This window comes from Chelonia mydas, chromosome 6 (genome assembly GCF_015237465.2).
Source record: "Chelonia mydas isolate rCheMyd1 chromosome 6, rCheMyd1.pri.v2, whole genome shotgun sequence".
Classification (NCBI taxonomy): domain Eukaryota; kingdom Metazoa; phylum Chordata; order Testudines; family Cheloniidae; genus Chelonia; species Chelonia mydas.
Genome location: NC_051246.2, coordinates 14,724,063 through 14,745,869, shown reverse-complemented (window position 1 = coordinate 14,745,869; position 21,807 = coordinate 14,724,063). Strand labels below are relative to the sequence as shown.

The 21,807-nt window shown below is 61.9% G+C and overlaps 2 protein-coding genes across 13 annotated transcripts in view; one reads left to right on the top strand and one right to left on the bottom strand.

The window, feature by feature from the left end:
* SPTB (spectrin beta, erythrocytic) overlaps window positions 1-160 on the top strand; it is a 136,507-nt gene extending 136,347 nt beyond the window's left edge. Inside the window, exon 36 of the mRNA XM_037899293.2 lies at window positions 8-160. Within this exon, the coding sequence (XP_037755221.1) occupies window positions 8-145 (138 nt within the window). The 3' untranslated portion in view covers window positions 146-160. The remainder of the gene's footprint in view (window positions 1-7) is intronic.
* Window positions 161-5,779: 5,619 nt separating this feature from the next.
* Window positions 5,780-21,807, bottom strand: part of PLEKHG3 (pleckstrin homology and RhoGEF domain containing G3) — a 45,554-nt gene continuing 29,526 nt past the window's right edge. For 3 of the 12 annotated variants that reach the window (XM_043549067.1, XM_037899279.2, XM_037899286.2), the window contains 9 exons: window positions 20,853-20,886; window positions 20,344-20,448; window positions 13,927-14,016; window positions 13,433-13,471; window positions 12,719-12,729; window positions 10,921-11,235; window positions 10,265-10,345; window positions 7,615-8,947; window positions 5,781-7,054 (listed from right to left, as the gene is read on the bottom strand). In XM_043549067.1, the coding sequence (XP_043405002.1) occupies window positions 6,258-7,054; window positions 7,615-8,947; window positions 10,265-10,345; window positions 10,921-11,235; window positions 12,719-12,729; window positions 13,433-13,471; window positions 13,927-14,016; window positions 20,344-20,448; window positions 20,853-20,886 (2,805 nt within the window). In that variant the 3' untranslated portion in view covers window positions 5,781-6,257. Of the gene's footprint in view, window positions 7,055-7,614; window positions 8,948-10,264; window positions 10,346-10,920; window positions 11,236-12,718; window positions 12,730-13,432; window positions 13,472-13,926; window positions 14,017-20,343; window positions 20,449-20,852; window positions 20,887-21,807 lie in introns of all 12 variants that reach the window. The other 9 variants (XM_037899274.2, XM_037899276.2, XM_037899281.2 and 6 more) reach the window with 9 other exon arrangements.

Below are 21,807 nucleotides of genomic sequence, written 5' to 3'. Positions count from 1 at the left end.
CCAGCAGGTTTCATGCAAGGGTCAGCGAGAGCACTGGGGCCGCCTTGGCTGGAGGCCTGTGCCCTGCCTGGGGCAGCATGCGTGGAGAGACGTGCACAAAGTCCGAGAATCTAGAGGAGAGCGACAAAGATGGTCTGAGGTTTAGCAACCCTGGCCTGTGAGGGAAGGCTTTGAGGACTGGCTGTGTTTAGTCTAGAGAAGAGAAGGTTGCGGGGGGACCTGAGAACAGGCTTCAGAGATGTCAAAGGTGGGTATAAAGGGGACAGGGATCAACTGGTCTCCATGGCCACCAAGGGTAAGAGGAGGAACATGGGCGGCATGTAATGGAGGCGTAAACCTCCGTTAATGCTCCCTGGGCTGGGCCACGGCAGGGCTCAGAGCTCCTCCGGGTGGCCAGGGCTCGGGGCGGCTCGGGTAGGCGGGCCTGTGCACGGGGCGGCTTGGCCAGGCCAGCCAGGGCTCCTCTGGCCATGGGGTGGGGCTCAGGGTTCCTCTGGCCCTGGTGGGCGAGAGCGGGGGTGGTGGGAGCCCAGTAGGGGTGGGGCCTCAGGCAGAAGGGGGCAGGACAGGGGGCTAGCCTCCCCCACCCAGGGGTTCACGTGCCGCCATGGGAAGGAATGAGGTTAATTTGCGGCACAGAAGAGACAGGTTTCATATTAGGCCCTGGAGCAGGTTACCCAGGCAGGTTGTGGAGGTTTTAAAAACTGGGTGGACAGACGCCCATCAGGGCTGGGCTGGGGTTCTGCCTCAGCACAGGGGCAGGACTAGAGGGCCCAAGCCGCCCTACGTTCCTAGGGGTCCGTGGAAGGCCATTTCCGTACCGAGCAGTGGGGATCCCGGCCGAACCTGCAGGGAGCCCTGCTGCTGCGGAAGAGCATCTGCAATAACAACCTCCCGTGCGATGGCTGGCAAGGGAGCGTGGGCTGAGCGGTGCTGCCGCAGCCAGCCAGCAACAACCGGGGCGGGGAAAGCAGCGCACAGAGGAGGGGACTTTTGAGAGGCCCAAGGGGAATGTTTCCCAAAGCAGGTAAGTGACTTGGGAGCCCAAGTCTCTGGGAAAGCCAAGGGGATTTAGGCTCTTGGTCCGATTTTATGAAGGGTTTTAGGTGCCTACAGTTACAGAGAGATGCCGAGTGGGGATTTGAAAAGCCCCTAGGTGCAGCTCTGCATCTGTAGGTGCCCGAAGAGCTTCACCTGGGGCAGCTCCCTAAGGCCCTGTTAGAAAGCAGCTAGAAGCAGGCCGCCCGCCCTCCCTGCCAGGCTCCGCACCCCTAACACCCAGGCCTCTGCGCTCGGCACTTGGCACCTCCTTTGGGGTGAGGGGATGCTGCAGCGTGGCAAGGGCTGAGGTGCTGGAAGACCTGGGCCCTGTTCCCTGCTCTGGCGCAGGCTGCCGGCCAGCGTGGCCCGGGCAGGTGATGTGGGGTATTTCTGCACTACACGGGCAGGTGTGATTACTGCCCGGATATGCTTATGGCGTCTCACTTGGACCTAGCTCTGTAACGCCAGCTTCATCTGCTCCACCCCATTGTGCTCAAACAGCAGCAAAGGGCTGGCGGCACGTACCTAGCCAGGGTCCCCAGGGCCACCCCATTGCCCCACGAGTGAGATGAAAGCTGGCACAGGGAGGCACACCTGTGCCCCAATCCCCTCTCCAGCTGCAGCATGGCCGTGCCCTGCGGTTCCACAGGGAGGTTGCAACGAGGCAGGGACTTGAGTCCCCATCTCCCCTGGGCCATGTTGGGGGGCCACCACACATTGGTTCGTGGTGCAGACATGCTCACAGGGGGGTGATTTCGCCAGCGCCCCGGCGACTTGTGCCTATGCCCATGCAGACCCCGCAGGGCTGGCGCCAGCTAAACACCCCAGTGCAAGTTCCATGGAGCCAAGCCGGACGTCTCCATGTCCCAGCTCCCCACCTGTACCACGGGGATCGCAGCCCCGCAGAGGTGAGATGCTCATTAAAGACGGCGAGGCACCCAGTTACAATGGTGATGGGCGCCATAAAAGGCCTTTAGCTAGCCAGGCATGTGCGTGATGGTTGGTGACAGTTCCAGGCAGAAGGGCTGAAACACAAAGGCCAAGATGAGCAATAACTTCCCTGCCATGGACAGAACTGGGCCGGCAGCCATCATGGAGGGTGCCGGCTGCTGCCACTCTGGAGACAGAACCAGGGGTTTCCAGTAAAGCGCCAGGGCTGTGCAGGGAGCAGCTGTAACAGACTCCTGTCCTCCAGGGCTCAGCACACACTCACCAGCAGGAGTGTGGCCTTTGTCAGTGATCTCTTGGGGGTGTTTGTATAATGATATGTGCGGTGGGGGGTTGCGTTTTCACGGTGATATATCAGGGACATGGGATATTTGTCCAGTGATCTATTGGGGGAGGTGTGTGGCATTTGCACAGTGATATACCTGGGGGCCATGGATGTTCGTACAATGATGTATCGGGGGGGGGGGGGGGGACAGGGGGCTTTTTCACACTGCTATATCAGGAGGGTGTGGCATTTGTGGTGCAAGCTATCGGGGGAGCTTGTAGTCTTTGCACAGTGATCTATCGGGAGGGGCATTGCTACAGTGCTATACTGGGGGTGTGGGGGGGGAATGTTGCATTTGTACAGGGATCTCTTGGGGTCTGCGGTGTTTGCACAGTGAGATAGCGGTGGGGGGTGGCATGTTGCAGTTGTACAGTGATACAGTGGAGAGTGTTTGCAAGGTGATATATCGGGGGTGTTAATACAGTGCCATATCAGGGATATGGGGCATTTGTACAGTGATAGTGGGGGCATGCAGTGGGTATTTGCACAGTGATCTATTGGGGGTGTTTGTACAATATCAGGGAGTGGCATTTGCATAATGATACATTGGGGTATTTGCACAGTGCTATATCGAGGCTGGGGCATTTGCAGTGAGGTGTCAGGGAATGAGACGTTTGCACAGTGATACAGTGAGGGGATGCGAGGCATGTATACAGTGATATATTGGGATGGTTTCACAGTGATATATTGAGGGTGGGGGCATTTGTACAATGAAGTTTTGGGGGTGCATTTGCACAGTGATAGATCAGGACAAGGTTGTTTGCACAGTAACATAGTGGGGGTTGGGGGTTTGTACAGTTAGATATTGGGGGACATGTGGCATTTGTACAGTGAAGTTTTAGGGGTGCATTTGCAGTGTGATATGGGGGAGTGGGGCATTCGTACGGTGCTGTATCTGGGGGCATGTGGCAGCTGCACAATGATCGATTGGGGGCATTTTCACCGTGATAGATTTGGGGCTGGGGTGTTTGTACAGTGATATATCAGTGGGTGGTCAACGATGTACCAGAGAGGTGTGGGGCGGGCGGTCAGCGATATATTTGAGGGAGAGGAGTAGGTGGTTTTGAATCACTGAATTTTCCATTGCTGGGTCCACCGGCAGGCAGGCAAAGTGGGGAGTCACCCAAAGATCACATGGGACTTGCTGCTTTAGCCCAGCTCAGGGGCTGGCCCTGCCCCGGCTCACAGGCAGTGGCAGGCCCTTGTTGGGTAGAGTCCAGGCAGGCAGCGCCCAGCCTTCGGCCCAGGCTGGTTTATGCTCATCCAGTACCCACGGCAGGGTGGGGATGGACAGCGAGGTGTGATCCCAGCTCCGGGCGCCCCACCGCCCACAGAACCTGGAGCTGCAGGGTGGGCCGCAGATATTCCTTACTGTGCCCCTGGCACGTTTGGGTCAGCCACTGGCAAGCAGGGGGCTGCGGGGGGCACACCCCCAGGAATAATGCACAGAGGACAATGCTGCATTGCTGTGGCCAGGGGACCACTATGCACGCCACACTGCCCTACCCCATACCCAACCCCCCCTTCCCCACACACTGCCCCGTGCACTGCCCTGCCCCCTTTACCCCACTTCCACCCCCCACAGGAGAGTGCAGCACCGGGCACGCGGTGGGCGATGGCAGGGCTGTGGAGGGGGCCCGTGTCACACTGTGGGGAGGAGGCAGGAGCCCCCGTTGTGCTGCAGCCCGCTGAGCTGAGCTCCCCAAACCCAGCTTGGGCCTGGCTCTGCTGGAGACGCGGCCTAGCAAGGCAGCCTGAGAGGGGGATGGCACTGCCCCCTTGCCATAGCTGGGCTCAGCACATGAGCACCCAGTGGAGGGGGGCACCACTACAACCAGCCATCAGGCTACGGGCAGGTGGGGGTGCTCGGCATCCCTGCCATGGGAGCTGTAAGGGGTACGGTGTCCATCTCAGGGTGGGAACCTCGCTGGGCACCCACGGAGCAAAGGGGCACTGGCCCCTCCCCAGGGGTGCAGAATCAGGTCTCCCAGGACAAGCCCTGGCCCCGCACCCTTCCCAGGCCCTATCCAAGAGTGACGCCCCCTAGAGGAGGGGAACTCCCAGTGCCCCCCGCTGCCTGGGTGTCCCAGCCCTGGGCTCCCACCCCAGCTCCCAGTGGGGAGCGCTGGCACGGGAAGAAGCCAGAGCTGCCCTGCACAGCCTGTGCCAACCTCAGAGCCTGAGTGAGTGCCTCCCAGGGCATCGCCCCATGGAGAGCGCACCTCCCCCCCTCGCCGGGGCTGCTGTGCCCCCAGCCCTTGGGGTGCAACACACAGTGCTGAGAGGCAGGGAGTGTGGGGGAGAGGAGGGCGAATCAGCCCCAGGACACCGCCCCTTGCCTGGCTGGACAGACAGATGGATGGGGGCCCTGACACTCAGGGTGGGAGGGGGCAGCCCAGGAGGGGCTCCCCTCCAAAAAGGGCCTGGGGAATCGGGGCCGTGGGAGCCAGGGAAGGTGCTGGAGCCTGTGGGAGGTTCTGGGCTCCTGTGGAGCCACCTGCCCTGGGTGGGGAGCCCTCAGCCCAGCTGGCTCTGCCTCCCCCCATCCTCTACAGCTGCTTCTGCCTTCTCCCCTCCATGCATTAACCCTTCAAACCACAGGGCTGCAGGGCCTGGTGCCTAGTGTCCCCCCTCCAAAGAACACAGAACCACTTCCATCACCCCCGTCCCAGGCTCGGGCCCAAACAGCGCTGCCCACGGTGCGGGTTCTTTGCCAACCCCCATCCCACAGTGGCAGGTCAGGGTCGGGGCAGTGGCACCACTAGCTAGACCCACCCCGGGCTCCAGGCAGCCAGAGGGCCCCCCGACCCGCTGGCATGGCCTCCCTGGGGCCGGAGAGGCCCTTCCATCCTGGCCCTGGATGCTGCCGGGCATTCACCTGCCCAGAGATGAGCTCGGGGCCTGGATCGTAAGGCCCCATGCGGTGCTGGACGGGGAGGGGACAGCCCAGCAACCTGGCACTGTGGCACAGGCCAGGCCGAGGTCCCTGCCGCTACTCCGCCTTCGAAATCCCGGCAGGTGCCACGCTGCCGGAGACGGCTCAGTGCTCCGTGTGGAGTGGGACCCCCACTGGGGGCTGCGTATACTCAGGGCCCAGGCTAAGGGAGCCCAACCTCTCCATGCCATGCAGCCACGAGAGGGCAGAACGGGGCAGGCCGCTGTTAGCCTGGGTTACGCCAGCTGCTGCCATATGCAGGACAGGGCTCAGCTGCCCCTCCCTCCCGCTGGCCCCCAGCAAAGAGGAGTGGCTCTGGAGCGATGTCTGGCAGCACCCCGAGGTGGCACTGAACCCACCCTACCGCATGCCCACTGATCACAGCCTGGGTGGCCCGACAGGTCTCATGGCGCGTGGGGGCAGTGACTATACAGGGGCCCCGCACGCCAGGTGCTGCACACACAGCGAGACAGGACCTGCCCCCCAGGCTGCGCTGCCTCCCCTCCCCGAAGAGCGGCGCAGAGGCTGCAGGAGACATGACGAGGCAGGCAGGTGGCGAGAGGTGTGATTATTGCACTGAAGTGTGTGTACAGCCAACAGGACCCTACTGTATACAGCCGCCCTGCGTGGGGCACCCGGGGACAGCACGCTCCCTTCCACACAGCACGGCAGCGAGCAATTCACCCTCCTCCTCCAGGACTGGCCGGCAGCACCGGCCCTCATGCCTGCAGGGCATTGCAGGGCTGCCACGGATCAGCCCCACAGCGGGCAGGGCCGGGCAGACCTCTGGAGCCCGCTGCTCCTGCCAGCCAGGTTCCAGCGCAGAGCCCCCGAGGAGAGCGGGTCTCTGGCCATGGCCCAGTCGGTGCTGGGGGTTTAGTCCCATCGGGACGGGTGGCATTGCCAGGGGGAGGAGAGGAAGGCGCTTGCTATGTACACGAGTCCGGCCTCCCCTTCATTAGCCGGGCAGGTCAGGCATCCGCGAGCTCACCCGCAAGCGGAGCCCGCTCAGTTGGCAGAGTTCAGGGTCTGGAACTTCTCCCGCAGGTTCCTCACGCGGCCGTGCTGGCCGGTGGCTGCCTGCTCCCAGCCCGCGGCCCGGCTGGGCTCGGGGGCCGGGCCCTCCTCCCGCCGCCGGTACTCGTCCGACTCCTGGTAGGCCTTGCAGCGCTCCGCCACGGCCTTGAGTGAGATCCTCTCCCGCGAGGTGGGCGAGCGGATCTGCACGTAGCTGGCGGCATCGGGCGGCTCCTCGGGGGCGGGCGGCTCCCCGCCGCACGGCACCTTCTCCAGGACGATGATCCGCTGGTCGCCCAACATGGCCTCTGCGGTGATGTGCAGCGAGCCAGCGCTCTGGTTCCTCTGGCGTTGCCGGGCGCTGGTGTCTGGGCTCTCCTCGGGGCGCCAGCCCCTCCCGGGGCTCTGCTCCAGCCCGCGCCAGCCCTCCTGCCCCGGGGCGCCTCCCGGCAGCTCTGCCACCATCTTCTCTGGCGCCGACTGGCTCCTGTTGACTGGGGGGGCCCGGCGCGGGCTGGGGAAGATCGTGCCGATGGAGTACCTGGAGCGCAGCTCCCGCACGTCGGGCCAAGGGAACGTCTCCGCCATGATGGGGCTAAGCGGGCTGCAGGACGAGGGGCCGGGCAAGGCGCCAGTGCCGGGCGAGGTGGGGTAGGAGGGGCTGAAGGAGAAGTGCTTGGGCGACTTGTCCTGCGAGGAGGTGGCGGCTGAGAGCGGCGTGCGGGGGCTGTACTCCGGCAGTACCACCTGCTCGAAGGCCGCGAGAGACAGCGCCGGCTTCCGCGGGCCTGGGGGAATCACACACGCTGGTGAGCAGAGGGGCCAGAGCCGGGGGCACCTGCCTTCCCTGACGTGTGCCAGCCCTCCTACCCAGCCCCATGGCCCAGGGAGCCTTCCTTGCCCCGTGCCAGCCCTCCTGCCCTGCCCCACCACCCGGAAAGCCTTCCCTGCCCTGTGCCAGCCCTCCTGCCTGGCCCCACTGCCCAGGAAGCCTGCCCTGCCCCACCGTCCAGAGAGCCTTCCCTGCCCTGTGCCAGCCCTCCTGCCTGGCCCCACTGCCCGAGAAGCCTTCCCTGCCCTGTGCCAGCCCTCCTACCCAGCCCCACGGCCCAGGGAGCCTTCCCTGCCCCGTGCCAGCCCGCCTTCCCTGCCCCATGCCAGCCCTCCCGCCCAGCCCCACGGGCCAGGGAGCCTTCCCTGCCCTGTGCCAGCCCTCCTGCCCAGCCCCACTGCCCGGGGAGCCTTCCCTGCCCTGTGCCAGCCCTCCTGTCTGGCCCCACCGCCCGGGGAGCCTTCCCTGCCCCGTGCCAGCCCTCCTGCCCAGCCCCATGGCTAGGGGAGCACCCACCTGTGTTTCTCTTCACCTCCTGGTGCCCGTCACGTGGCGGGGGTGCTGCGCAGCTCCTCAGCTCCTCCAGCTCGGCAAAGCGCCTGTGCCCGGCTGGCTGGCGGCTCCTGATGCGCAGGCTGTACTGGCGTGCCAGCTGGTACACCTTGTTCTTCAGGCACTCGCTCAGCTCGGCCTCCGAGAGTGGTGGGACCCGGGGGGGCGGCTTGGCGGGGTGGCCCAGTTGCTGCGCCAGCCTCTGCAGCTGGCCGGCCAGCCTGGCGGGCCCCGCCCGCTCCGTGGGGGACCGGCTCTCGGGCGAGGGCCCGGCCGACTCCTCTGCGATGGCGCTCAGCTCCTCGTCCTCTGGGATGAGCAGCGGCTCATGCAGGTCCAAGCCGTTCTCCTGGCTCCTGCCCAGGGGCCACGCGGCGGCGCCGCCGCCAGCTGTGCCCTCCCCGCTGCCTCCCTCCGGGCAGGGCTGGCCGGCGCTCAGCTGCTCCATGCCCTCCCACACCTTGACCATCTCAGCGGGCGGGCGGAACTCCTCCTCGGTGACGGGGGCGCTGGGCTCGGCCCCGGGCCCAGCGGTGGGGCCGCCCGCCAGCACCCAGGCGGCTGTCCGACCGCCGCTCCCCATCCCGCCCGCTCCCCGCCTGGCGTCGGCATGCTGCTCCGGCCGTGGGAGGCTGTTGAGGCGGCAGACCGAGTTCCTCACCAGCCCCTTGGGGATGTAGGAGAGGCTCTCCCGGCGCCGGATGCTGAAGCCGGCGTCGCGGTGCTCCGCGCACTCGTAGTAGCTCTTGATCTTGTCCAGCAGCAGCCGGTCGCGCTGGGAGAGCATGGACTCTTTCCTGTGGCAGGGGGTGCGCTCGGGCTCCGCGGGGCCGGGCGAAGCAGCCCCGCTGCGGGCGGAGCCCGGCGGCGAGACGCGGCCCTGGGAGTTGGCGGCGCTGCTGCGGCCCTGCCCCTTCTCGCTGCCCTCCAGGCTCAGCACGCTGCTGCTCCGGCTGACCAGCCGGGGCGTCAGGAAGCCCCCGGGCCGGCCCTCCTCCAGCGCCAGGCTGCTGCGCCGTGAGAAGCTGCTGGTGAACATCTCGGCGATGAGGCTGGCGTGGTCCAGCACGGATGGGGGCAGAATGCTCCTCGCCCTGGCCTCCTCTTCCTCCTCCTCCTCCTCCTCCTCCTCGCTGCTGAGGGGTTTGAGGTCCTCTGTGTTCTCCGCCATAGCCAGGCTCCGCTCCTGCTCCATCTCCCTCTGCTGGGCCAGCAGGGCTGGCTTGGGGGTGCGCGTGACCTCGGGGGGCTCCTCTGGGCGCTCTTCCTTGTTCAGCTCACTGAGCTCCGGGGCAGCCTGCGGGGCAGCAGGGAGAGTGAAGGCGTGTGCTTCCCCAAACAGCAGCCCGCCCACCCTGACCCAGCGCCTGACACATTGTCCCTGGGGTACTGGCTCCTCTCCTCCAGGGCGGGAAGCAGCCCGGGATTCCTGCGGATCCTGAGGCACAGGGGAGTTGCCGGTCCGGTGCCCCAGCTCTGACCCCGGCCCGTGCCACATGTAGGAGCCCTGCAGCAGCAGCTGGGGATAATTGGCCCTCATACAGATCTCATGCCTCAATGTCCAGAGCAGTCGCTGCTGTCTCACGCTGCATATTGCTCGCAATAGAAGTGTCCCATGTTTTTTTCTCATCTTGCTCAGCTCCTGGGCCTCCCCCAACCTTCCTGTGGCATGGAGTTCCACAGGCTGATCTCCCATTGGGTGAAAACGGGGTTAATTGCTTTTCACTGGTTATCAAGTTACCATTTTTGATTTCCTTCAATGCCCCATTGAAGGAAGCCAAGAAGGGGTCTTTTCCTTCAGAGGTGCAGGGGAAGGCTGGCTGGAGACAGACTTGGCAACTCCCACCCATCAGCCAGTGAAAAGGATGTTGGCTCGTGGCAAGAGATGCACTAGGAGTCGGGTTCCATCTCTGGCTCTGGTGGTTAGAGCAGGGGGCTGGGAGCCAGGACTCCTGGGTTCTATCCCTGGCTCTGGGAGGGGAATAGGGTCTGGTGGTTAAAGCACAGAGCTGGGAGTCAGGACTCCTGGGTTCTAGCCCCAGGTTTAGGGAGCCACTGTGAGCAGTGGTAAGAGCAGAGGACAAGAAGATGACTGGGTCCTGGTGCTGCTTCTCTCTCGCTGCATCATCCCACCTCATTGTGCCTCAGTTTCCCAATTTACAAGAGTCTTAACTACCTGGCAGGGCGGCGCTGGGTGAACAGGCCCTTGCAGAGGGCTGAGAAATTCACAGGTGGAAGGTGCTATAGTGAAGCGCAAATGCTCATCCGTCAGGAGGCTGCCGGTATGAAGGCAGCGTGGGCAGGGCACTCAGTGAGCCAAGACTCAGGACACCTGCGGTCTATCCTGGCTCCATCACTGCCCTGCTGGGAGACCTCAGCAGCACAGAGAGGAGAGCAGGGAGGTGCCCGTCTCCCTTTGGGGCTAGGACTGTGTCTGTGCAGTGCCCGGCCTAACAGCCCACCCCCCCTTAGCTGTGCCGATGGGGTGTTCTGGGCAGCCCTCAGCCCAATGGGGTCCCGCTGACCTCGGGTCTGAATGCCCAACCCCCCGGTCTTGGTGAAGGATAATGGGAGGTGTGGCCCATTCATCCCCATGGGGCCGTCTCTCACTCACCTCCAGGATGGCCGAGGCCGTCTCTGCACTGTGACAGTTCTCAGGGCTCCCTGGCTCCTGGCTGCCCTTGGTCCCCTTGCCCTGAAACACAGCAAAGGGGACACATTACACTGCTGGGCCGCGACTCAGACAGCCCTGGCGGCACCGTGCCTGCACCGAGGGACGAGAACCTCAGAGCCCCAGAGCAGCCCAGTTCCGACCCGGTCAAGCGCCAGCAGCCTCCAGCCTAGAGGTCTTGGCTCCGGCACCAGAGCTGTGGAGCGACATCCGCCGGCCAGCCCCAGACGGGTTCCGATGTCAGAGCTCCCAGCGGAGACCTGGCCCTGTTCAGATCGGCTGCACGTCACCTTCACGCTCCAAGGGAACTGGACCGGCTTCCCCTCGGGAGAGACTCCAGCCAGCCAGCCTCTTCGGGACCCAGCCATGAGTGGGGTTAGATGGGGTGGGTGCAAAGCATGCTGGGAGTCACAGCAGCCACTCCGTCAGGTCAGCGAAGGGTTAATAGCAGAGACGGGCTCAAGCTCCAATCCAGCCGGGGGTGCTGATCAGCCTGCCCCAAGCAGGGCGGCAGGTGGAGATAGAGGAGAGCGGGGGGCAGGCAGCCCCGAGCCATGCGCCAGGCCAGCATGCAAGAGGGGGTTGGAGAGACACCTCACCGTGCGGCCCCGGGAGAAAAGCAAAGCGTTGGCCCGACAGTGCCAGCCGTGCAGTGCCGCCAGCAGGAAGCTCGCAAAGTCCGCTACCTGCTCCTCGCCCACCGGGCCCTCCTCCTCCTCCTCCTCCGGCCCGGCTTCCTTCTCACTGCTGTCACTCACAGCCAGCTCCTCCAGCGAGCCCTGCCCCAGGGCCTGCTCTTCCTCCTTCCCCATGGCTGCTTCCTCCTCCTCCTCCTCCTCCTCCGCGCCCCCCTTGCCCTCAGTTGGCTGCAAGGGCGCCCCGGCCTCCAGGAGGGCCCCGGCGCTGTCGGCGTGCTGTTCAGGGGACAAACAAGGGCTCCCTTTAGGGCCACCTCATTCCTGGGCGCCAGAGCTGCTGGCAGGGCCCCGACAGGGCCAATCGTGGGGTGTCCCCCCACCAGCCCCTGTCCCAACTCCATGCGTCTGCAAAAAGCCGGGGGCCATTAGGCCGTGCGTGCTGGGGCACAAGCGCATGGGTGTGAACGGGCGTGCGACCGGCAAAGGGGGGCTGCATGCGTGCGATGCACATACAGCGTTCAAGGAGACCCGGCCTGCACAGGAACCTCGCGGCAAGAGTCCCAACGCCCACTGCTACCCAGCTGGCACCTTCAGCCCCTCCGTGCCCTCCCACTGCCCCCAGGCTGGGGCGGCGTCCAGATCTTTGACACAGTTGACATGACATTCTACTAGGAAAGCTGGAGAAACGTGGGCTCGGCAGAACTACCGTGAAGTGGATACAAATTGGTTAAACAACGGCAGACAAAGAGTGACTCTGAACGGAATGATGTCAGATTGGAGGGAGGTCTCCAGTGGGGTTCCACGGGGCTCCCCACGGGGGTCCGGTGTAGTTTTTGACCTGGATGTAGGTACAGAGAGCACACTGACCACGTCTGCAGATGACACAAAGCTGGACGGGGGGGTTACCAACACTTCGGAAGACAGAGCTAAAATTCAGAGGGATCTTGATAAATTGGAGAACTGGGCTACAGCCAACACAACGAAATTCAACATAGACAAGTGTGAGGTGCTGCACTTAGGGAAGAAAAACCAGATGCACCGATACAGAATGGGGGGAAACGGTCCTGGCAGCAGCGCTGCTGAGAAGGATCCGGGAGTGGTGGTGGATCACAACCACTGCATGAGCCAGCACTGCGATGCTGTTGTAGAAAAAAGCAAATGCAAGTGTAGGTTGCATTAACAGAGGCAGAGTCTGCAGGTCTCGGGAGGTGACAGTACCGGTCTCCTCGGCGCTGGTTAGGCCTCAGCTGGAGTCGTGTGTCCAATTTTGGTCACCAATGTAGAGAAAGGATGCAGAGAACTGGAAAGGACCCAGAAGCGAGCGACAAAGATGACCAAAGGGATGGAATGCGAGTCAGAAGAGCGAAGGCTGAAGGAACTGGGTATGGGTAGTTCGGAAAAGAGGAGATTAAGAGGGGACGTGATAACGGTCTTCAAACACTTGAAATGCTGTCATAAACAAGATGGAGAAAAGTTGTTCTCTCTTGCCACAGAGGCAGGACAAGAGGAAATGGGTTCAAACTACAACGCAGCAGATTTAGATTAAATCTCAGGAAAAGCTTCCTAACGGTAAGAACAGGAGGACAATGGAACAGACCTGCCTAGGGCGGCCGAGGAAGCTCCTTCACTGGAGGTTTTCAGAAGGAGGCTGGAGCCATCTGTCTCGGGTGGCTTAGACACAACAAATCCTGCGTCTTGGCAGGGGCGAGACTAGATGACCCTTGCGGTCCTGTCTCACCTTGTGGCTCTATGATCTTACCTTCAGTCCTGCTGCCGCATTCCCAGCGCATGGAAGAGAGAAGACAGGTGATTAGCAAAGAGGTCACCGTGCACCGGGGCCACAGCAACGGGAGGAGAGCAGGTGAATGGCGCATCACCCCGACGCCGCCCCTCCCTGGCAGAGCTCCCCATCCCTGCAGACGCGGGCTTGAGGCCCACGAGCTGCAGGGGGCTGAGGGCGGGAGGCTGGGCGGGCTGCCGAAGACCCAGATTGTGGTGTTGGGAGCTGACATGTCAGCAGGGCAGGTTAGAGCAGCTGCCTGGGGGGGGCCAGACTGGGGCTGCCCGAATGCGCTGGGCCCTTTGTGCCAGCAGAGACTCAGCCTCCAAGGGCAGAGTGTGGCACCTGCAGACCCCTCAATGCCAGGGAGCGGTGGGGATTCCCCACCCCCACCCCCCTGCAGCCGGGGGAGGCCAGCAGGCTGGGGTGAGAGCATCGAGTCCTGTCCCCTCAGGGCACCGCACAGGGTGAGCGAGCTGGTGCCACAGGAATGGCTTGGCAGTGCCACAAGGGGCTGGGGGGAGGGGGGCCAGGGGCTCCAGTGTAATTACCACATAAAGGCAGATGGGGCTGTTTGTCTGCTCAGGCTCGCTGGGCCCCAGCCAGCCGGCCAAGCAGGGAGGGCTCTGAGCTCTGCCCAGCCCAAAGCGGGCATGCGGGGGGGGGCGGGGGGCATCCCAGGGACTCGCTCACCTTTCTCACCCAGCTGCTTGACAATCTGCTTGGCAGGCTCTGTAGGGAAAACAGCAAGTGATAGGCTTGCCAGTTGTACCCTGCCCCCCGGCCATGCGACCGACAGCTGTGGGGCAGGTCTGGACCCCCCAGGGTCGCAGCTGGGAGACATCTGCTTTCTGCCCAGCCCCGCACCCTGCGGGGCACAGGCACCACCCAATCCCAGCGCAACCTCAGCGCACCGGGAACGCGCCTCTCCAATGCCGCGGCTCCTCTGCCACCGCCTCCCGCTCCTGGAAAGCGGGGCCCCAGGGCAGCCCATCTGCCACCCGACGGCCCCTCACACCCGCCACAGGGGGCTGGAGAGATGCGTTCGCCGGGCCCCCTCGCCGCACCTCTGTGATTGGCCCCAAGAGTACCACGCGCCAGGAATCACCAAGCCCAGAGCACCACAGCCCCCGTCCCCTGGCCCGCGCTCCAGCCCCGTGCCCCAGGCCGTAGAGCGGAGCTCGCACCGGACTTCCTGCGGCCTGCACGCCCCAACCCCACGCTGCCACGCAGTCCATCCGGGAGCTGCTCCCTGCGGCGTCGGAGGTGGAAGGGCTCTGAGGACAGGACAGACGCAGCCGTTAGAGCCAATTCAGCTCTCCGAGCGGCTGTATATCCTGCACCCCCCCAAGACACGGCTGTCCTACCTACGGCTGCACTAGCCCTGCCACCGGTGTACTCTGCACCCTGCCGCCTGGCACTGCCCACCGCCCCCCGAGACACGGCTGTCCTACTTACGGCTGCGCTAGCCCTGCCACCGGTGTACTCTGCACCCCGCGGCCTGGCACTGCCCATCGCCCCCTGAGACACGGCTGTCCTACTTACGGCTGCGCTAGCCCTGCCACCGGTGTACTCTGCACCCCGCGGCCTGGCACTGCCCACCGCCCCCCGAGACACGGCAGTGCCCACCGCCCCCCGAGACACGGCTGTCCTACCTACAGCTGCACTAGCCCTGCCACCTGTGTACTCTGCACCCCGCCGCCTGGCACTGCCCACGGCCCCCCGAGACACGGCAGTGCCCACCGCCCCCCGAGACACGGCTGTCCTACCTACGGCTGCACTAGCCCTGCCACCTGTGTACTCTGCACCTCACTGCCTGGCACTGCCCACCGCCCCCCGAGACACGGCAGTGCCCACCGCCCCCCGAGACACGGCTGTCCTACTTACGGCTGCGCTAGCCCTGTGTATCTATGTACCTGTGTATTTGGTGTGGTGCTGGATGCAGGGCACTGAGCATGTCCCCCCAGGATGCTCTATAGCTGGCCACGTACTATTCCTGCCCACAGCTAGCCCCAAAGCAGCCCTACTGATGGGGGCTTGCCCTGCCCACCCAAGGCCACAGTCCCAGCGCCCCAAGGCTTCAGCAACCTGGCCCTGGCTGGGGCTGTGCACAGCCGGCTGGATCTGCGATAACCCAGTGAGAGGGGCTGGGCCTGGGAGCCAGCCCAGCAACGACCCCCCACCCCACCCCCCGGGTGTTTGACAGCGACTCGGCCACAGCACAGCAGGGGAGAGAGACCTGGCCGGGCAGCTCTGGTGCGGGGACAAGCAGAATGGTGCCATTTCTCACCCTCCGGCTCTGCAGGGAAGGGGGGAACCGCTCCAGAGCCAGCGACCCCACGGGTGCAGGACCCTGCCTGCTCTCCGGGCAGCCACAGGGAGGTGGTGCCTTTATGGGGCCTAGCCGGGCCCAGGACTGCACAGAGGCAGCAATCAGAGGGTGGCTGGTTCCAGGTTCGATCCCAGAACAGGAGACACGAGGGAGCTCTGAGCCCTGCTGGCCCACGGCAGACAGGGCGCCACGCCAGCCTTTGGCCAGCCAATCCGATTGGCTAGCGGGTGGAAGCAGGGGATGGTTTGCCATTGGACCCGCCGTTGTTTGCCCAAGGCTCTGGGCCCTGAACTTTGCCTTCCTGGCCGGGCAGGCGGGCAGCAGTCTGATTGCACGTAAAGGGGATGTGCGTGGGGCCAAGCTTCAGTTTGTCTGGGGTCCACCAGGCTAGCTCCGCCCCGGTGGGGAATTCCCACCACTGGGAACGGAGGCCACCACGGAGGGGGCAAAGAGAGGACACCGCTCAGGGAGCCGGGCAATCTGCCCTCCAGCACCAGGAACAGAACCCAGGAGTCCTGAATCTCACCCTCTGCTGCCAGCGAACAGCTGTGAAACCCACTGGCAAAGGGTCTCTCCTTCACGCTGGTCCACACAGAGGATGACAACCTTCTACTGCTGCAAGTTACTCTGTGAGCTCAAGCAGCAGAGTTCTGTGGGGTGGATCTAAAGGTTCCAACCCTGCTGACGACCACTGGGGGTCAATTTGATGATGCTGCAGGATGGAGCTGCTGGTTTTTTCAGTTTGGTTTTGTGCAGACTAAGGAATTACATGCAAAGAGCTATGTTAAAGGAACATTGAAGCTGCATTGTCAAACACTCACATTAGGAAATGCCAGATCTAAGGCTGCCTGTATCACCTTAACCCTGTCTCTTGTGCAAGTATGCATTACAACAGTCAAAGAATACTATGCTTTTCTTGCCTCATCAGCGCACCGGATGGGCCCTGCTCTGGGGAAGGGTGCAGTGCAGGAGGCTGTCGTCTGTAGGACCCTGCCTCATTGGTTCCAGAAGCTGGAAGGGGTGAGGTGAATGAGGCAGGGGATGGCAGGAAGAGACAAACGGGTCTCCTGGCTTGGGCAGTTGAATGTTGCCCTAGAGAATTGTCCAGAGTTCCTGGGTGATGCTGGGCAAAACACTTCAAAACAGCGTTTTTCCAGGTGGTCCCTCATTGTGTGTTCCTGTGACAAAGTGGGCATTTTTTCATCATATGAATAGAGTGTCTCTCTCAGTTTCCCCTATGTGCTACATGACTGACTACATGGGGGGGAAAGGTTGTTACTCTTTGCAGAGATCCAGGTGTGACTGACACCTGGCTGTCTGGGCCGGGGCCATGCCACGGAGAGTCTCAGAAACAATTGCCCGGATTTTGGCACCTAGTGACTGTGGAAGGCCCACCCTCTGCAGGAAGCCAGCCAGGTGTGACCAGCTGGAGAACAAAGGGCTAAGGAGGAGGGCCAGGGGACAATGTTTTCATGGGAACAAGGACAAAGGACTGAGGAGGAGCCAGAGGGGTTGTTAAGTGTGGAGCTGCTGGAGGGAGAAGCTTCTGGGCTGGAAGGCGACTAAGAAGGGGTCAGAGAGAGCTCTGGGATCTGAACAGACCGAGATGGACTCTGCTGTAACTTTCCATTCTCTTTGCTAGTGTAGAAAGTCCTTGCCTGTGTACCAGAGATCTAATGAACCCTTCTGCTTTCACAGTGCTGGCTGAGAGTCACTTTGGAGGGGCAAGTCTCCCTCCAGGGTCCAATCCAGGTGGACTTGCTGCATAGTGCTTGCGGTGCTAAGTGGGGTACTGAAGGCTCTGAGATTCAGCCCCAGGTGGCAGTGAAGCCAAGGGGCTCATCCCAGGGAGTGTGAGAGACCTTAAGAGGACTGACGCACTGAAGGGCTCCTCCCAGGGACCGTTCCGGAGCACTGGACCTGTGGATCTGTGCCACTTCCTCATTTACTGGGAGTGTGACTGGGGCCCTGGGCGCTGAGTTGCACCTGAAGGCACTCGGGGCTGGGCTTGGAACATGTCAGTGCTACCTGATGCCATGTGCTCTGATAAACTCAAACCCAGGGGTCTCAACTTGGGCACCCAAATTAACAGACACTTTGGACCTTAATCTCTGTGCCTGAGTCCCTACCTGTCTGAGGGGGATAAATAGCAGCCCCCCACCTGGCAGGTCATAGAGAACAATTCACTGCTGTCCGGGAAGTTCTCTGGTTCCCAGTCTGACGAGCCCCATACACACGCCCAGAAGGAAACGAGTAATTCGGCGTCTGGGGCAGGGATGGGGGGTGAGCAGGAAGCCAGGCCTGGGGCCGAACACTGAACGACCAGGAGCAAATACTGAACAGCAACTCATTCCTTGAGCACCAGCCCACCCGTGCAATGAACAGGGCAGGGGGCCTGGGGAAAAACCATGTTGTCAGGTCATTATAGACTGTAGGGGTGGAGCTAAGACTGCCTTGACAACCTGCTCTCTGGCCTTTCCTACATCTCAGCGCTGCGGCCTGAAGGTGGCTGCATGTAATTTACTAGTGACGGTTTGCAGAGATTCGACCGAGGACCCCTCCCACGAGCTCGACGTGTCTGTGCCAAGCACTATATCCACCACCTGATTTCAGCAGCATGCACCAGAGCTGCGTCTTCTGCGGGCCGGGAAAGACAACCTGCCTGGTGCAGTCAGCGACCCCAGCTCACAGCAGCCCTCTGCCCTCCAGAGTCTGGGAACAGCCCGCTGTGACAGTGCACCCCATATTCTTCACAATGATATTATTATGACGTGATTATGACATAATCATCATGTATTTTATGCAAGATAAGTCATGTGAGGGGTCATCGGAAAGGTTAGGATTTACTGAATTTGATTATCCTATTTGTATGCATGTATCTGAAGTTAGGAATATTGACTATGTATCCATATTCCAAATGTTTTACAACTGGGGAACGCCCAGTAGACAAAGATACTTTCATTCTGAAAAGCTGGGTGGGGAAGGACCATTAGGGAAAACAATAGGCCTTAGGAGAAGCTTGTCTCCTACCGGGACGCCTTCCTGAGGACGCTACGGACAGCCTCCGAGTTATGGCTACTGTGACACTACAGGGACATGTAACCAGGTCACCTGGTGCTGGATTCCATCTTGGGATGTCAGTATTTTTCCACTGACTGGCGTGGGAACCAAGCTTTGAAACAAAGTGTTCCCGCCCTATGCAAAAGCTATTTAAGGCAGGGGAGTGACATCATCGTGGTTCTTCACTGACTCCCCACCCAAGAGAACTCCTGGAAACACCTGAGGAACAAAGACTGAACTGGGAGAAATGCTGGACCCAGGCTAAAGGGATTTTTAGCCTGTGTATGAAAGACCTTCGGATTCCACACTGTCAGCAAGTGCAACTTGTGCCTTAAGAATCTGCAGCCTGATTGTATCATCTCTTAGGGTGAAAATCTGCTATTCATATCCAATCTTTTTAGTATATTAAGCTTAGTTTGTTTGTGTGTTTTGTATATTTGCTAGGTAATCTGCTTTGATCTGTTTGCTATCCCTTATAATCATTTAAAATCTGTCTTTTGTAGTTAATAAACTTGTTTTTGCTTTGTCTAAAATCACTGTGTGGCAATCATAACTCGGGAAGGAAAGCTGTCGTATATTCCGCTCCCCATTGAGGGAAGGGGCGAATTTCATAAGCTTACGCTGCACAGTTCCCTATGCAGTGCAAGACGGTATAATTTTAGGTTTACACACCAGAGCACGGTTCGTGCCTGAGTAGCTGGGAAGTTCCTTGGCTGGAGCCTTCCCATGCAGGGCTGATCACAGCATCTGCATGTAACTGCAGCTGGGTGCATCCCTACCTGTATGGGTGCTGGTGAGAGTGCAGGTTGGAGGGCTCTGTAGCTTGTTACAGCAGCACGGTGTAAAGGGCGCCCAGGCTGGTGGGTCAGGTGGGCTCAGTAGTACCTCAGTTCCAGGTGGCACCCTGGGGGAACCAGTCACACCTGCTGCTGGGCAGGGGTCCCTGAAGAGAAGGGTCCAAGCGATCCTAGCCCCATGGGTGTGAATCCCAGAGCAGCACAGATGGTGGGGAGGTCAGACGCTTTCCTGCGGGGGTTCACAGCTACAGGCTGACAGCCATGGAATGCTGGGGTTCAGGACTCCTGGGTTCCATTCAAGCCAGCCAATGGCGGTAGAGGGGACAGCTATTCTCTGATGCAGGGACACATACCCTTGGCTGGAGGCAGATGGGGAAAGGTGACCCTGGTTCCTGCAGCTCAGCCAGGGGCCTGACAGACATACACCCCTGTCACCCTGAACATGGGCTCACAGGACAGGTGGGGAAGAGAGCGTACCTGGGGGTTGCTTCCCCTCCCCCAGCACCACTTCTGTCTGGCCTGAGCTAGCCAGCCATGCCCGAGCCTCCACCACACGCGGGGAACGAGGAAGGGGAGGAGATCTAGGCATAGGCCCAGCAGCGCTCACAGCCCAGGTCTCTCTCCTGCCCTGCTAGAAGGCCACTGCCCCCAGGAGAGCGGCAAGTGTCCAGGGCTGAGCTGCAGGCCCCTCCGAGACACGGGAAGCTGCCGAAGTGCAGCCTGGCCTGCTCTGCCCTGCCTAGCAGAGGAGGCAGGGCTGCCCTGGGCCCGACAGCAGCCAAGGTGGCTGGGAGTCCAGCCACACCGGCAGGGACAGCTGACCAATCTGAGCGCGTTTCCCGACCGGCCATGCAGCCTGTGTGCTAGGAGGATGCTGAGTCCGGAGTAGGACAGTCAACTCCGTGATCTGACCCGGAGAAGGACGGGTGGGTATGGGGTAGATCCTGGACGGATACCAGGGCTGGATGCTCAGGGACCAGCTACCGCCAGGCAAGGCCGTGCAACAGCCACCATTACAGCCAGCGCTGACAGCTCGCCCGACAACAACCCCAGGGGGAAGGACGGGCAGGGGCCGGCTGCAGGCTGGGACACAAAGACCCCCACATCTCTGGTGCCCCCATGGGCACTGGCCTGAGCCAGCTGGCGAGGACTCAGCCCCAAACTGTCCGGTGCTTGCCCTGCACCCGGATGATCCAGTCCCGCCCTCACCCCCACAGAGCAACAGGGAGCAAGTCAGCCACCTGCCCACTCACTGTGCGAGCACAGCCCAGACGTATGCCCCATCAGACAGCCCGGCTTGCAGGCATCACTCTTGCCAGTGCCAGGGGGAGCCATGTGCCACGCCAATCCTTCACCATCACTGACTCAAGGCCCAATCTGGCTGCACCCTCCCTCGACACACCCTCCTTTCTTACCCGACTGTCGGCGCCCCTGCCGTGCCTGCGGGGGCACCTCGTCCAGGGGCTGGCACGACTTTGCTTTCTTCAGCCGCTCCGGGCTGTATCTGTAGCGAGCGGGGTCTGAAAGGGGCAGAGGAGTGCGGGTGAGCGCTTCTGCAGTGCGCCAAAGTGCGCAGGGAGGTGGGGAACGAGTCCTGCCCCCTGCAGCATGCCAGAGTGAGCGCAGGGCGAGATGGGCCCCAGGAGCTTAGCCCGGGCCTGGCACACGAGCCTGCCGCAGCCTGTGCGCTCACAGAGCCAGGTCCCACAGCTGAGGCACTAGGGACTGGTGCTGTTAGACCCAAAAGCCCCCAGTTTGATCCCTGCAGCGCCCCTGCCAGGGTCATCATTCTGTGGGGCACCGGCCTGGCCCAGCAGTCCAGAAGAGACGCACACAGCCACGGGACCCGCCCCAGAGAGAGGAACAGAGACAGACACCCCACCCCCGCCCCACAGACAGACAGAGAGCTGGAGGGAGCACTTACGGGAGGAGTCCATTTCCAGGATGGCTTCCTTAGCCTAGGGGTGCAGAGATCAGTCGGTTAGCGAACAGGGAGGGCAGCGCAGCAGTGGGAATTCTTCATAATGCTTTGTAGGAGTACTGTGTGTGCCTCGATTTCCCCTATGTGCTGGATGATTAACTAGGTGGTGGCTGGGGAGGTTGTTCGCTCTTTGCAGAGCTCCAGGTGAGACTGACACCTGGCTGTCCGGGGCCTGGGCCCCCCATTCCCATGGAGAGTCCCAGAAGACAATGGCCACTCCAATTGCCCGGACATTTGGCACCTACCGACCACGGAGGGCCCACTCTCCACAGGGAGCCAGCCAGGTGTGACCAGCTGAGGAACAAAGGGCTAGGGAGGAGGGCCAGGGGACAATGATTGCCTGGGAACATGGACAAAGGACTGAGGGTTGTTAAGTGTGGGCTGCTGGAAGGAGAAGCTGGGGTACTGGGACTGACCAGGGGTCAGAGGGCTCTGGACTGACCCAGATAGACTCTGCTGTAACTTTCCCTTCTCTATGCTAACCGAGGACTTTCTAGGCTGTGTTCCAGACATCTCATAAACCCTCCTGCTGTTACAGCGCTGGCTGACAGTCCCTCCTGATTAAGTTGGGGGTGCATCGCTCCCTTGGGGGGTACAAGTCTTCCCCAGGTATCCAATCCAGATGGACTCGCTGCAGGGAGCTCACGGTGTGAAGCGGGGTGCTGAAGGCTCCGAGGTTTGGCCCTAGGAGGTGGTGAAGCCAGGGGCTCACCCCAGTGAGCAACCCTCCGGGGGCTGATGCGCTGAAGGGCTCCTCCCAGGGACTGTTCCAGAGCTGGGCGAGAGTGCCGGACCTGTGGATCTGTGACATACAGCCGCCAGCGTGACGGGGGGCTGCGTTCCCCATCCCTCCTTCCCACACCGGGTAGCTGCTGATCCCTGCGCTCTGGCACAGCCG